General features: G+C 41.2%; 1 protein-coding gene across 2 annotated transcripts in view; it reads right to left on the reverse strand.

Annotated features, from left to right (window-relative positions):
- Nucleotides 1-13563, reverse strand: part of NRG1 (neuregulin 1) — a 505915-nt gene that overhangs the window by 303407 nt on the left and 188945 nt on the right. The window contains exon 3 of one of the 2 annotated variants that reach the window (XM_083718891.1): nt 8898-8968. In XM_083718891.1, the coding sequence (XP_083575017.1) occupies nt 8898-8968 (71 nt within the window). Of the gene's footprint in view, nt 1-8897; nt 8973-13563 lie in introns of both variants that reach the window. The other variant, XM_083718889.1, reaches the window with a different exon arrangement.

Consider the following 13563-nt stretch of genomic DNA (forward strand, 5'->3'; position numbering starts at 1 on the left):
AGCAATTACTGATGTCCTGATGGTTATGGAAGGACCTGGAAGGAATCGTTGTTATTCCTGATCTACCTAAGTTTCATACTTTTGCTCTCAGCAGCATTTTGCCTTCCGCAAACCTAAAACTCTCCTAATTTTCTAAGAAAATGAGTACATACATAAATTTACAAAAGCCTAGTACCATTGACAGGCTCCAACTTATTGACCAATACATTTGTGAAGTATATTTTAAAGGGAAAAGTCAATAGTCCGGCTCCTTGTTGGACCCAGTCTCACATGTGAAAACTGCATTTGGAGTTCATTGTTAATTCAAAATTATTAGTATAATAAACTACTCTAAAACCATATGGTACCCACTTCCATTATCTGACAAGGCAGTTCTATGGAGCATTTTATAAGTTCTCAAACACTGTCTAATACAACAACCTGTGTACTCGTTCTGTCCCACCCCCAGAAGCAAATTCTTGCTTTTCCGAACTGTTGTGTATTGAGTCAAAGGATTTTATATCTGTATTATTATTGTCTGTATTGCATTAGGGTAAAGTAACTGCCTTTTGGTTCCAGAGGGTACACCTACTATTGGTTCATTTAAGCTGCTGTATTTGGATCCTCTGTCTTATTGGTTTCCTCCAAAAGGCAGGACTGTGATTGCCTGATATTGTTCCCTCCAAAATGTATCCTTTCTAGCTTGTTCCCTGTCCCTATAAATGTAGCTCTCCCCTCCTCAAGTCTCAGTCTTGTTTGCTTTAATAAAGAAGTGTTACTAGAGAACTGTCTCCAGCATATTATGTCAAGAGAGCTGAAATCACAAACCCCACGTCACAACACGAACATGCTGGTCAGTCCAGCAAAGCCCATCTCTTGTCCTACTGTCCAGTTTGCCATTCCAGAGCTCTGGTCTGCAGGCTACTTCCAGCAAATGAGCAGAGAATCATGCATGCGAACTTGGGGGAGATCATTCACTGTGGTATTTTAAGACAAGGCAGGAGGCTCTAACCTGAATGCTGCTGAGGGACACAGTCCACTCTGAAGATCAGTTACACACTGGATAGGGAAAGAGGGAAGGGACAGTAGTGGTTTACTGTGTTCAGGTGGGAACCATTCCAGACTCCACTCTCCATGCATATGGGGGCAGATCTGCAGCTTCAGTTGCTGGCAGATGCAGCAGCCTAGCCAGGGAGTAAAGTTTTATAAATGTCTACACAGACATATGTCCCACTTGGACTATCTCACGTGAGAAAGGGGCACAGAGAGCCAGAGAGAGAAGAAGAATTTGTTCATTCCGACAGCAAACAAATCCCTCACTTCTCTTGACGCCACCACAAATGGTATCAGGAGTCAACAGTACCCCAAAAGGTTTCCTTTAATACCACTTTACAAGCTAGATTTTTTTTTTTTTAAAAAAAGAAATTCCCTCAGCGAGGACCTTCCTTGTCAATCAGCATAACTATGACAGCTGTAATTTGGAACAAATTACTAATTACACTTACAAGACTCCAAATGTTTTTGCAAGCAATGAGCACTCACTTCAGCAGGTAGTCATATGTGATTCACATTCCAGATTACCACTTTTCTCCTTTGCAAAATATGTTGCTGAGAGTTGCCTTCAACACTTCCTGAACACAGTGTCGTGGCCCCTTCAAAAGGATCACTGAAGGACACAGATTTGATGGCTGGCTTCAGTGTCGAACTCCCAGTGTGCAAGACAAGCTTGCTCCTGTGTATGACCTGTGGGATATGTCTATCATCACCCTCCCACCATGCCATATGAGAAAGTGACAAGTGATGAACAATTAGCACCATCCAAAGGGAGATGCCCAATGAGGCGGTGTGTGCTACCCAAAACCACAAACGATGACATAAAATGGATTTGCTGCCATTCTGGAACATCATATGCTTATGAAACAGGCATATATATGTGGAGAAGGAAGAAGGTGCCCCAACAGCTTGAAACTTCATCCAGACACCAGTTGAGAAACTAACAGCACATTCATAGTGTTTAGGACAGAATAGAACAACTAATAAGTTCTGCTCCAGAGTGCAACTGGCCAGGGGGAATTACTTAAGAAGAATCTGGCACTGGTTGGAACATTGGAAGGAAAAAAATAACCCAAATTCCCCCCAGACTTTCTAGTCTACAAATCCAGAAATCTTCAAAGCAGCATGTTTGACTTTCAAGGAGATCTGACAGTCTTAAGTTATGTGCCGAAGAAAGAAAGGACTTTCTTCAGTGCACAATGATGCAGCAATCTCATATATGAAATCCAAGCCTGAGATCATTATTTATTAAAAATAAAACTAAAGGTGGTGTGTACACCTCTGACCAGATGTGTGTGTACATGTGTGACCATACATTTGAAATGCCTGATCAAATAGTGGCCAATGGTGATGTCATTGCCACCATTGTGGACAAAATGCCTATGTATCTATATTGTTTGGAAACAACCCATGGTTCGAATATCCCAAAATATCTCTCTTCCCAGTAGACTTAGGTCTGTTTGATGCCTTCTGGAACACTTCCCACTAACATAAGCAACAGGAAAAAGAGGAAATACGATACAGACAAATGTACAAATCATCAGTGGAGAAAAACAACAAACTTTCAAAAGGATGCAGGATCACTTTCTTATGTGGACAATACTGAGGTCACTATGCCACCAATATAATTTTACTTATTTAAAAAAGACACTATGGTGATATAGGCAAACACTTCTATTTGTGAGGGAAGAAACACTTCTATTTGTGAGGGAAGAAAGGCAGGAGTATTTTGAACGGACTAGTACAAATAACTAAGTGATGGGTTCTTCAGAAAAGTAGGGAGAGCTTTGGGAGGAAACAGAGTCCAAAGCACCTTTGGCCAAGTTGGGAAAGGAGACACAAAGATGCTTTCTTCTGTGGAGTTTAGCTGTCTTTTGAGCTGTCTGTATGAGCACACATTCCAGGTTAAGGGTTTTAAGGGATACTGGATTGTACCTTTTGGACCACAATTAGGCTAGTAAATCCCGGCCTTGCAGAGATCAGTTTACAATAATTGAGACTCCAATGTGCCAGAAGCAGGTTGTTGAAAAACAAATAGCTCCAGATGATTCAAGTGAACATGTGTTACACATGAAGACAACAATTCATCATAATGACACAGTGGACAGTTCTCTCTTCAAACAGCCGCATTTCCAAATAATCATCGTTCAGGTACAAATTCTGTTCTCAGCCGTTGGACTGAATTTGAAAAATCCAGCTGCATAGTTTACACTTCTGTTGAAGTGCACTAATATGAAGTTAGGTTTAAATTTAGAAAGTATATAGGAGAGCAGAATCCAGAACTAAAAATGGTAACACAGCATAGAAAAGTACTGTGAATGAGACTGAAAAGGAGATCAGGATAAATCAGTATTCAGTATACAGACGAAGAAAAAAAAGGATGTGATGAGAAATAAGATAGTCCTTTTAAGGTGATCTCTACTGACCAGTACAAAAATTAGAACAAAATAAGATAAGTGAGTAATACAGACTGTTTCCCTACATCTGACTTTGTGCAGCATAATTCTTCCTCTTATCACGAAGTGAATATAATCAGTGTATTTGTAATGAGTTCCTCAGGGGGTCAGTAGGTAGAAGGCTGAATGCAATCTTGGAAGAGCCTGCAAGATACATACCTGCATGTGTATGCAGTAGATTTAATGGGATCTCTCTCTCTCTCTCTGTCTTTTTTTCTCTGTCTCTCTCTCTCAATATTTTTCAAACTAGGCAATATTAAGCCCAAAATAATCTTGGTACTACAAATATATTAGCACACTTTTCCTGATTTCAGTCATACTTAGAAATAAAGATATGTCACAATAAGTGGGGTGACAGTGGTGTTAACAAACATGCTCAACCACACCATCTTTATCCCAAGCAAGCTTGCTGAAAAATGGCAAATAGGTGCCTGCAGCACTTAATGATGCAACACTCTGAAGCTGAACTTTAAGATGACTTGCAAGCATGGGGGGCTGGTGCCCACTGGACCTAGTGGGGCTCTTAGGAGGTCACAGGGGTGTAGCCAAATTGTTTGCCATTCTCCTCCCTTGCAAATGCATTATGAACATTCTAGCACTGCAGTGTTACAAACAGTTAGCACCTAAGCCTTAACCTGGGTTGCTGGGTTCCTTAAACGTAAGCCCTGTAAAGGTAAAGGGACCCCTGACCATTAGGTCCAGTCATGACTGACTCTGGGGTTGCGGCGCTCATCTCACTTTATTGGCTGGGGGAGCCGGCGTACAGCTTCCGGGTCATGTGACCAGCATGACTAAGCCGCTTCTGGCAAACCAGAGCAGCGCACGGAAATGCCGTTTACCTTCCCGCTGGATTGGTACCTATTTATCTACTTGCACTTTGACGTGCTTTCGAACTGCTAGGTCGGCAGGAGCAGCGACCGAGCAACGGGAGCTCACCCCGTCGCGGGGATTTGAACCACCAACCTTCTGATTGGCAAGCCTTAGGCTCTGTGGTTTAACCCACAGCAAAATGGTCTTTAAAATATTGCATTGCAAAATCTGGATAAGTGACAATGTCAAAGGATAACTATGTTTCAGCTTGTATATTGTATCATAAAGTGTGAATTTGATAGATTCAAATTTAAATGCACACTGAGTAAAAATTCTCCTTCATCCCAGCTCTCTGGAATTCTTTCCAATGTGATATCTTTCCATATTTTTAGATGCCAAGCTAAGGCAGAACTACTTCGGTAAAGTTTAAACTTGAGAACTTTTAATAGAGTTTTATTACGGCGGTTCTTTGCTGTTGCTGCAGTACAGTACATTTTTGGGGAATAGGTAACAGTGGAAAGGTAGTACAAAAAGCTTAAAAATAGACACACATTTCTGGTCCCTGTCTAATTGTGCGCCTCCACTCTCTGTTATTTTGCAAAGAGTAACTTATTATTCCATAAGCTATTAAACTTAATAGCTCTAAATTTAGCTCTCATTTCAGTGACTGTTAAAGCCTAGCTTACCTATTGGATACAGGAAATCTACCATACTGATAAATGGCTACTGTTCTCATTAGTACAAAGGGGATAATGAGGATGGCTCGCTCTACCTTTCCCGGCCAAGATTGCAGAAGCAATAATTCAGTTCTATAACATAGATGCTTTCTAAAACCTCCCTCTCCAGTATTTTTTAATTTGCAGGAACCTATGAAAATTTATTTGCCTAGTTAATATGTGGGTAGAGAAGGATTTCTTTTTTCTTTTTAGAGGGAAATTACTCCCCATGGAAGTTCGCCTGGCGCCTTCATTATACACCTTTATGCGCCAGGCAAAAACGTTCCTTTTTAACCAGGACTTTGGTTGATTTGATTGACATCCTATGCCCTTTTAAAATGTGGGGGGGTTTTTTTTTGGGGGGGGGAGGTTATTGGGTTGTTGTTTTTATTTTGATTATGGAGTTTGTGGTTTTATATTATGATTTTATTCTGTAAACCGCCCAGAGACCTAGAGGGATAGGGTGGTATATAAAGTCAAACAACAGCAGCAACAACAACAATTTATTATTTATACGCTGCCCATCTGGCTGGGCCTCCCCAACCACTCTGGGCAGCCTCCAACAAAAAACTAAAATACAGTAATCCATCAAACATTAAAAGCTTCCCTAAACAGGGCTGCCTTCTAAAAGTCTGGTAGTTGTTTTTCTCCTTGACATCTGATGGGAGGGCGTTCCACAGGGCAGGTGCCACCACCGAGAAGGCCCTCTGCCTGATTCCCTGTAACTTGGCTTCTCGCAGAGAGGGAACCGCCAGAAGGCCCTTGGCGCTGGACCTCAGTGTCTGGGTAGAACGATGGGGACACAACAACAACAACAACAATTTTAAATCCGCCCAGTGATTCCATCTCCCCAGGGATCACTGAGAACTGTAATTATCAACAGAGAATTCTCCACACCTTCAGCAAGCTGTAGTTCATGTTAAATCATGACAGTTAAACTGATTATCACAGTTTCAGGGTCTCGGATCACCTCAGAGATTAGGATAGCTGTATTTTTGTTTTTCTTTCTTTCTTCAGGAGCAAGCTGTACTCTATTCTCTGTCTTCCCAACAGAAAAGACCAGAACCTGTTCCTATCATGGTGTGAACAGGTTATGTCAACCTGATCCCCCCCCCCCCCCGGTTTATTACTGTAGATTTTGGCAGGAGTAAAAGTTGGCGTAACTTAATAAGAAAAGAGATTCCCATTATGAATTTTCTTGACCCTAGTACCATTCTGATCTCAAATGTGTCCTGGAGAGTACTGAGGAGCCATCCTGAGCTCCTAATATTTTGTGTAAAGATGAGGAGCACATGTTGTCGCTGGCATCCCTCTATCTCGAGAGACAATGGAGTGTCTCTGTGGGGTGAAATCAAACTGCTGCATTTGCAGCACTGAAGTGACCTCTCTGGGGCACAAACCTGGGCACTGTGCATGGAGATCCTAGATTGATGGCTAGATAAATTTACTGCAGGTGAAGTTACAAACTCTAAATAAAGGGCTTGCATGATTTGAGTCTGAAGAAAAGAAAAACTGATTTGTTTTCCTTTAGTCCACTAAGACACACTTTCTCATTGTAATTCTCATTCTTTTTACAATACAACAATACTTTACTTGCAAATAATCTTTTGATCAAAAAGGAAACTAAAAACATGAAGCCTCCAGCTATAGCAACAGTCTACCTGGACTTACTTTGAATATTAATGCAACTTAGTTTTTTAATCAACAGCTGCTTCTAATCCCTTCTATATAAGATTAAGTCAGGTGTAAGGCCCTAAACTGTGGCGCTGTGTCTAAACCACAGAGGCTAGGGCTTGCCGATCAGAAGGTCGGCGGTTCAAACCCCCGCAATGGGGTCACATCTGGTGGGCAAGAAGTATTTTGATTGCCCCATGCCCAAGCTAAACCTCTTTCATCTGTATTCAATAAAGTTGTGGCCTGTTTTGATCCAAACCAGTCTCAGTGGTCTTTTAATAATTTGGGGCCGGGGAGCACGATGCCATAGTTAGATTTTTCCCCCTCTTTAGATTAAGGTGTATATGTACACTTTGCATTCTTTAGATTACTTCTTACCCAGTCAAGACATATCGAAAAGATGAAGAAGGGTCGGAGTGGGGTGCATTAAACAGAAATGCCCACAGTTCTATATATGGAGGCAGGCTTCAGATTTTGAGACAGACACACACAAAAATACTGCTTATATTTTTAGCCAGAATATGACTTCCAACAATATGACTTCTGGTATTTAAGTGTGTGAGTTGCATTTATTTAACATTTTAACTATGTTCAAACTCACACAAGTGCAATAAAATTCTCTTTATTAAAAAGAGAGAGGAAATTCGCGGAGGAAAACCTGCTCAATGAACTTGGTATCAACATGATTCACAGCCAAACATATTAAAGGTACTGTGTTTAAGGCAAGAGACAGAGGTCTAGAGCTTTGTGTCAGGCCCTGAATCTCAAAAGAAGTGCTTGATCCAGCTATATCAGTTACTTGCAGGTGGTAAGGTGGAAATTTCTTCTTTAAAAACTAGGCAATTTTCACCTTTCACATTCTCACACTTTGTGGCAGCAGCCGCAGCTGCTTTGGCACTAATTTTTTTTTTTTTACCTTGTGGCACTTTGCTTCCTCCTTCCTGTATTATGCACTATCCCCACTCACAACACCATATATCCAATCAGATTTGATTCTGTGATGTCACTGATGACAAATCAGGACATGTGACAATGAAGGCAATTTAAACCACTGAAGAGAACATTTTCAAAAACACTGGGTTGTCTTGCATTGCCAAAGAAAACAGAGACTATTTTAAGTTCTCGAACAACCTCTTTGAATTAACATTCTGTTTAACCATGCACCTCCCAAATATATTTTTCATTCATATGGCTCTATTAGAAAGCCCATACTTCCCAATTCCAGGCACACTGCTAGCTGCTGGATTCTCCATGTTCTCTACTAATCCTCACATAGTACATCTAACGGATTATCCTTCTTGCCTCCTTCATCGGCATCAATTGTCATCTGCCTGCATCACTCAACCCACATCATCACCCGGCACACAAACTAGAACTTCTTATCCAGCCCACATGTATTGCTCTTCCTCATTCTCAGTTTTCTTCTATCAACACTACAGTGGATCAAGCTAAAGGCCTCAGAATTCCTTGCCACAAGGATATTTCTGCAGAAACCTATAACCTCTGGGGCAGATATTTTGCCTTGGAGCTAGCAGAAGAGCCCTAGATGCTCAGATATTTTCCCTCTCCTGTTTCATTGCGAGGAATAACTTGTTTTCTTTTTTAAAAAAGAGAGTTCGTTGCAAAACTTTGGGAAAAGAGGGTCCTTTGCAAAACTTTGGGAAGAAGGAACCAAGTCATTACTAAGGTTAATTATCACTTTTATTTCTCGTGGTTAAAGAAGGCTTGGAGGTAAGTCATGCTGAGCAGAAAGCAGGGTCTCTCTGCCCATTCTAAGAATAGAGCAGGAAAAGCATATGCAGCATCATAAATCAATGTTCCTGCTCAGCACCAAACTGGGGGTTGGCAGAGGCCCATTAGCCCATGCCAAGGATGGGACTCATTTAGCTGATGAGCCACTAACTGTATGCCTGGCTCCAAGCCTCTGTTTTCTTGCATCAGCTTATGCCACGGATACGTCTTTATGAGCAACAATGGAGTAAGGCAGATGGGTCTGTCTCAGTCACCCACAGTGGCCAAGGAGACGAAACTCTTGCTGAAATCACGAACCCCATTTTGCTAAGTCTTGTTTTGACTGCTGGAGATGGAAGACATGTTCTCCGTTCCTCAACACAGGTTATTACAGCATATTTCAGGAGCTGAATGCCACACCTGATAACATTGTCATTTGGTCCCCCTTTCCCTCCGCCCCCATTCAAAATCCACTCACTGTTGTAGCTGCTGTTGCCATTAGTCTCTGCCGATACCAGGCTATCCTGACTTGGCCCTTCGGAAGTGGCCCTTCCTGACAGTAAGTGGGAAAGGAGAGGGGTAGAAGGGACAGGGAAAAGAGAGAAGAGAGAGAAAGAGAAAGAGAAAGGAAAGGAATATTTAGATATTCTCACTTGAAAGCATACCAATAAACTTCACTTGATTTATTCTCTCGTCTGTTCATGCTTTGAAAACTCCCTTACAAACCAAAGTGACTCTCTCGCAGTCCTCAAGCATATAAAGTTGCATATGGATCTGCATTTAACGTCAGTTTTTCATGGTGTTCCCTCAGGACGTTCCAGTAAATGAGGCAAAATATCAACACAATGCCCACCTTCTGATGGTAAAAATAGCATAGTATACCTAATTGGTAATATGTTGCCTGAGGTAGACTTCTTTATCTTGTCCAATTAACGATAGGCCAGCTTTTATTATACCAAACAAAATACCGTATTTTTCGCCCTATAGGACGCACCTAGGTTTTTTTTAGGGGGGAATTAAGAATTTTTTTTTTATTCCCCCCTAGCCGCGGGAACTCCCGCAGGGCTCCCTAGGCTGCGGATAGCTTCCCGAAGCGCTGGGTGCTCTGCTTCAGTGCGCCCCATGCTCGGGCAAGCAGGCTGCTATCCGCAGCCTAGGGAGCCCTGCGGGAACTCCCGCGGGCTCCCCAGGCTTACAGATAGCTTCCTGAAGCCTGGAGAGCGAGAGGTTCGGTGCGCATCGACCCCTCTCGTTCTCCAAGCTTCAGCGAAAGCCTGCATTCGCCCCATAGGACGCACACACATTTCCCCTTCATTTTTGGAGGGGAAAAAGTGTGTCCTATAGGGCGAAAAATACGGTATGTCAATCCAGGAATCTTAGATTCACAACACCTATATCTGGTGATTGGCTGTTTGTTTGTTTCATTCATTTTTTCTAATTATTACAGAACCACAAAGAAAGATTAAAAAAATTCATAATATGGCCAACTAAAGTAAGGGCATACAAAACCTAAGCGTATTAAGTAATGACATCCAATCTAAGATCGTGCCATCCAGATTTCTGGAGATGGCGTAGGCAGAGATACCTGCAAATCTGAAACAAAACTATATAAAATAAAATTCTACCACAATGAGCAAGAATGACCAGAATTTTCCTGTCTCTTAGAAACCTGTAACTTATGTGTATTTTTTTTCTGCAATAATCTGCACCAGTGCTATTTGCTGACATGGTATGGGTAAGCACACCATGTGATGATGGCTCTAACTCATGTGATGAGTTCTACCAAACAATACTGCTAAAGGGTAGAAAATTCATAATGCCAAGCCTCATATGGTGAATACAACATCTAGACCACATGTGTACATCTGAGCTTTTCTAGCAATGACAATTTGCTAGTCGAACATTTTATTCAAAAGGCTCTAACCCAAAAAACGTGAATGGGCTGCTTTCTAATTTCTGATGCTCTCTGAAATAGATTGCAGGGTTAACTGACATGATTAGCAGCATAAAGCAAAACCAAAGACAATTAGATTGGGCAATGCATTTACAATGATCAATTATGCAGGACATTTCCAGAAAAATAAACATTTAGATTGTCTGCATGCTTGAATACTTTTTTCCATTCATTAGCAGCCGAAAAATTTAAGAGCCTAGCCTGGCTGTATCCACCAAAGATCTAATCTAGTCCCAGATCATGTTTCCAACAGCAGCCAATCAGTTGTCAATGAACAGAGTAAGGAGACAACAACAACAACAACAACAACAACAAAGCTCAAACACCAAAAGCATTGTTTTGCTTATTATGGATAATAGTCATTGATAGTCATTCTCTATAAATCTGTCTAAACATCCTTTAAAGCAGTGTTTCCCAAATTTGTGTCTCCAGCTGTTTTTGGACTACAACTCCCACCATCCCTTTCTAGCAGGCCTTGTTTTTGTTTTGTGTTGGGTCTGTGTCATTTGCGTCTCTGCTGGGAGCCTTTCATATTCTAAATAAAGCATATTGAAACAACGACCTGAGTCTGTCTGTACTGTATGTCCGCCTCCTAAACAGATCCCCTGGGAATTGTAGATAATTTCTCTACCAAGGGCATGTCCATACCCCGTTTAATGTTAATAGCAAGCTTCCTGTATTTCTCCATTGTAGAATGATATTCTCCATGAACTTGAGTGGATCTGAAGGGGAAATATATAGATTCTTGGAAGATAAGGGTATAATAGTTAGTTGCTGGGGATAACAAACATAAGAGAGCTATTATGCTTGTGTCCTGCTTGCGGCTATCCACATGAACCAACTTTTGAGATTAAGTACTACTAATACTGGAGCATGATATATATCAAAAAATAAGCACTTTTGCAATGAAACCATATGCATGCTTATTTGGAAGTAAATGGATAGTAGCAGCAAATATAATTAGGATTGAAATCAGCAATAGGGCAATCCTCTATGCAGGGGCGTCTTTAGTATATGCGCCACCGGGGTGCAAAGATCCACCCAGCGCCCCCAAATTTAGTTTAGCTGCCCCCAAAGTTGTCAAAGGTGTCATTGACCCCGCTGCTGCATATCAGCTCAATACAATACATAACATAATATTTTGATGTAAGAGTTAATTCCGTGTGCACGGCGCCATTGAGAATGACAAGTGCCATTGTTGAGCCTCGACACGCAACATAATATTTTGATGTAAGAGTTAATTCCGTGTGCACGGCGCCATTGAGAATGACAAGCGCCATTGTTGAGTCTGACAAGTGCCGCTGTTGTGAATGACAAGCGCTGCACATCTTTGGTAAACGAGCACACAAAGTCAAAAGTCCTTTAGTGAAACAGTAGGTATACATTTTGGTAATACCTAGGTATATATGTATTTTGTTTTTCTAGCTTGATCAAAATTATTTATTATTTCATAACAGGTAGATAGTTAAGAGCTTAGGCAGCTTCAGTAGCAGGTGCCTGGTGCCCCCCCAGAATTCGGCGCCCAGGTGCCCAGCACCCCTTGCATCTCTGGGTAAAGATGGCTCTGCCTCTATGTGTCTACTCAGAAGTTAAACTTATTCCCAAATTAAGTGTGTATAGATAGGAATGCAGCCTAAGTCTTATAGAGTTCAATGTGTCATGTAGAATATATTGCGTTATTCTATTTAACGAACTATGAAGGTGGCGAGCAAGGAAAAACTGGGTATTACTCTGTCCAAATCCCCCTGAAGCCTTGCTGATTTCCATGGAAGAGTTAATCAAACATCCTTAAATGTCTGCTGCTGAAATCAATGGGGCTGAAAAGTACCTCACTTTCTCGACTGTGCCCATTGTCCATAGCATAGTGGAACAAAATGATACCTATAATTCTGGGATAGCTTCGGCCATAAGACAGCTCTCTGCTTTGTAAACACGGGTCTGTTTAAAATGCAAGCAGCAGTTTCTAAAATCAACAGTGAAGGATAAGGGTGGCATCAGCCTTATGAACCAACGTCAAACAAATATGCAATGTGCTTGGCCTTACGGAAGACGCAGGTTTATCCTGAATAAAGATACAGCTGAGGAATAAAATATATCAATGTACCATCCCTGCATGTAATGCTTTCCTGAACTCAGTTCAAAGGATTGCCACTGCATTTCTGTCAACTCAAGAAAATTGAAAAATCAGGTTCTCAGAAATTAATGGGTACCTATTACGATGATATATGGACTGTCACAGCATCTGTGGGGCACACACATATGCAGACAAAGAGATTTTTCCTGTGCTCTGATGAGATTGGCATTAGGCCTCCAATCTACATCCAAATGCAAGAAGAGTTTCTGGCTTCTGTAATGAACACTTGAGAATAGTGGGCAGAGAACCAAAGAACACGAAGCACCTTTAATTATTTCAGTTGGGAGCGTTTAGCACATATGTAATTTATCCCATTGAACCAATGGGATTAATAGTGTATATCTGGACCACAGTTAAACAAACAAATCTCTTATCAGGTATGTTGCCAGGTTTAAAATTAAGAATTTCACACTAAGAACGGCACAGAAGAACAACATGTCTACTGCCTGTGTAGCATGACATTGAAACCTGCTCAAATAAGTTGACAGCCCAAATTCAATTATTACGTATGAATTACATGTGCTCATTTTTGGCCTGTGAAGCACTCATTTCGAGAAAGTGCCCCGGGGCACCACTCACAAAATGACCACAAGTTGAGGTCTAATACAAAATGGCCCCCATGGGAAGAGTGTCTTAATACAAAATGGCTACCAGAAAGAGTTTCTTTCTTGCTGCCTGTCACTCACTAATTCCAGCTCTCCAGGAGTGGGATGCAAAATCCACAATGTGAACAAACCTAGGTGGGCAAAACAAGGCTTTATTTCACCTGGGTCAAAGACCCAGTTTGGCACACAAGCATTTTTGTACACACACACACACAGGCTGGGAGCCTCAATGGTGCCCCTCAGGAGGCTTCAACTGGGGCAAAAAAAACTGGCGCCCCCCCCCCAGCTATGGCTCTGAATAAGCTTTAAGTCTGTATTTTGCAGGGAGGAATATTATTATTATTATTATTATTATTATTTATTTATTTATTTATTTATTTATTTATTTATTTATTTATTATTATTATTCTGCTTTAAATTGTCTAGGGCAATCCAAAAGCAATTTACAAAC

The sequence above is a fragment of the Podarcis gaigeae genome (genome assembly GCF_964106915.1).
Source record: "Podarcis gaigeae genome assembly, chromosome: 17".
NCBI classification, from domain to species: Eukaryota; Metazoa; Chordata; class Lepidosauria; order Squamata; family Lacertidae; genus Podarcis; species Podarcis gaigeae.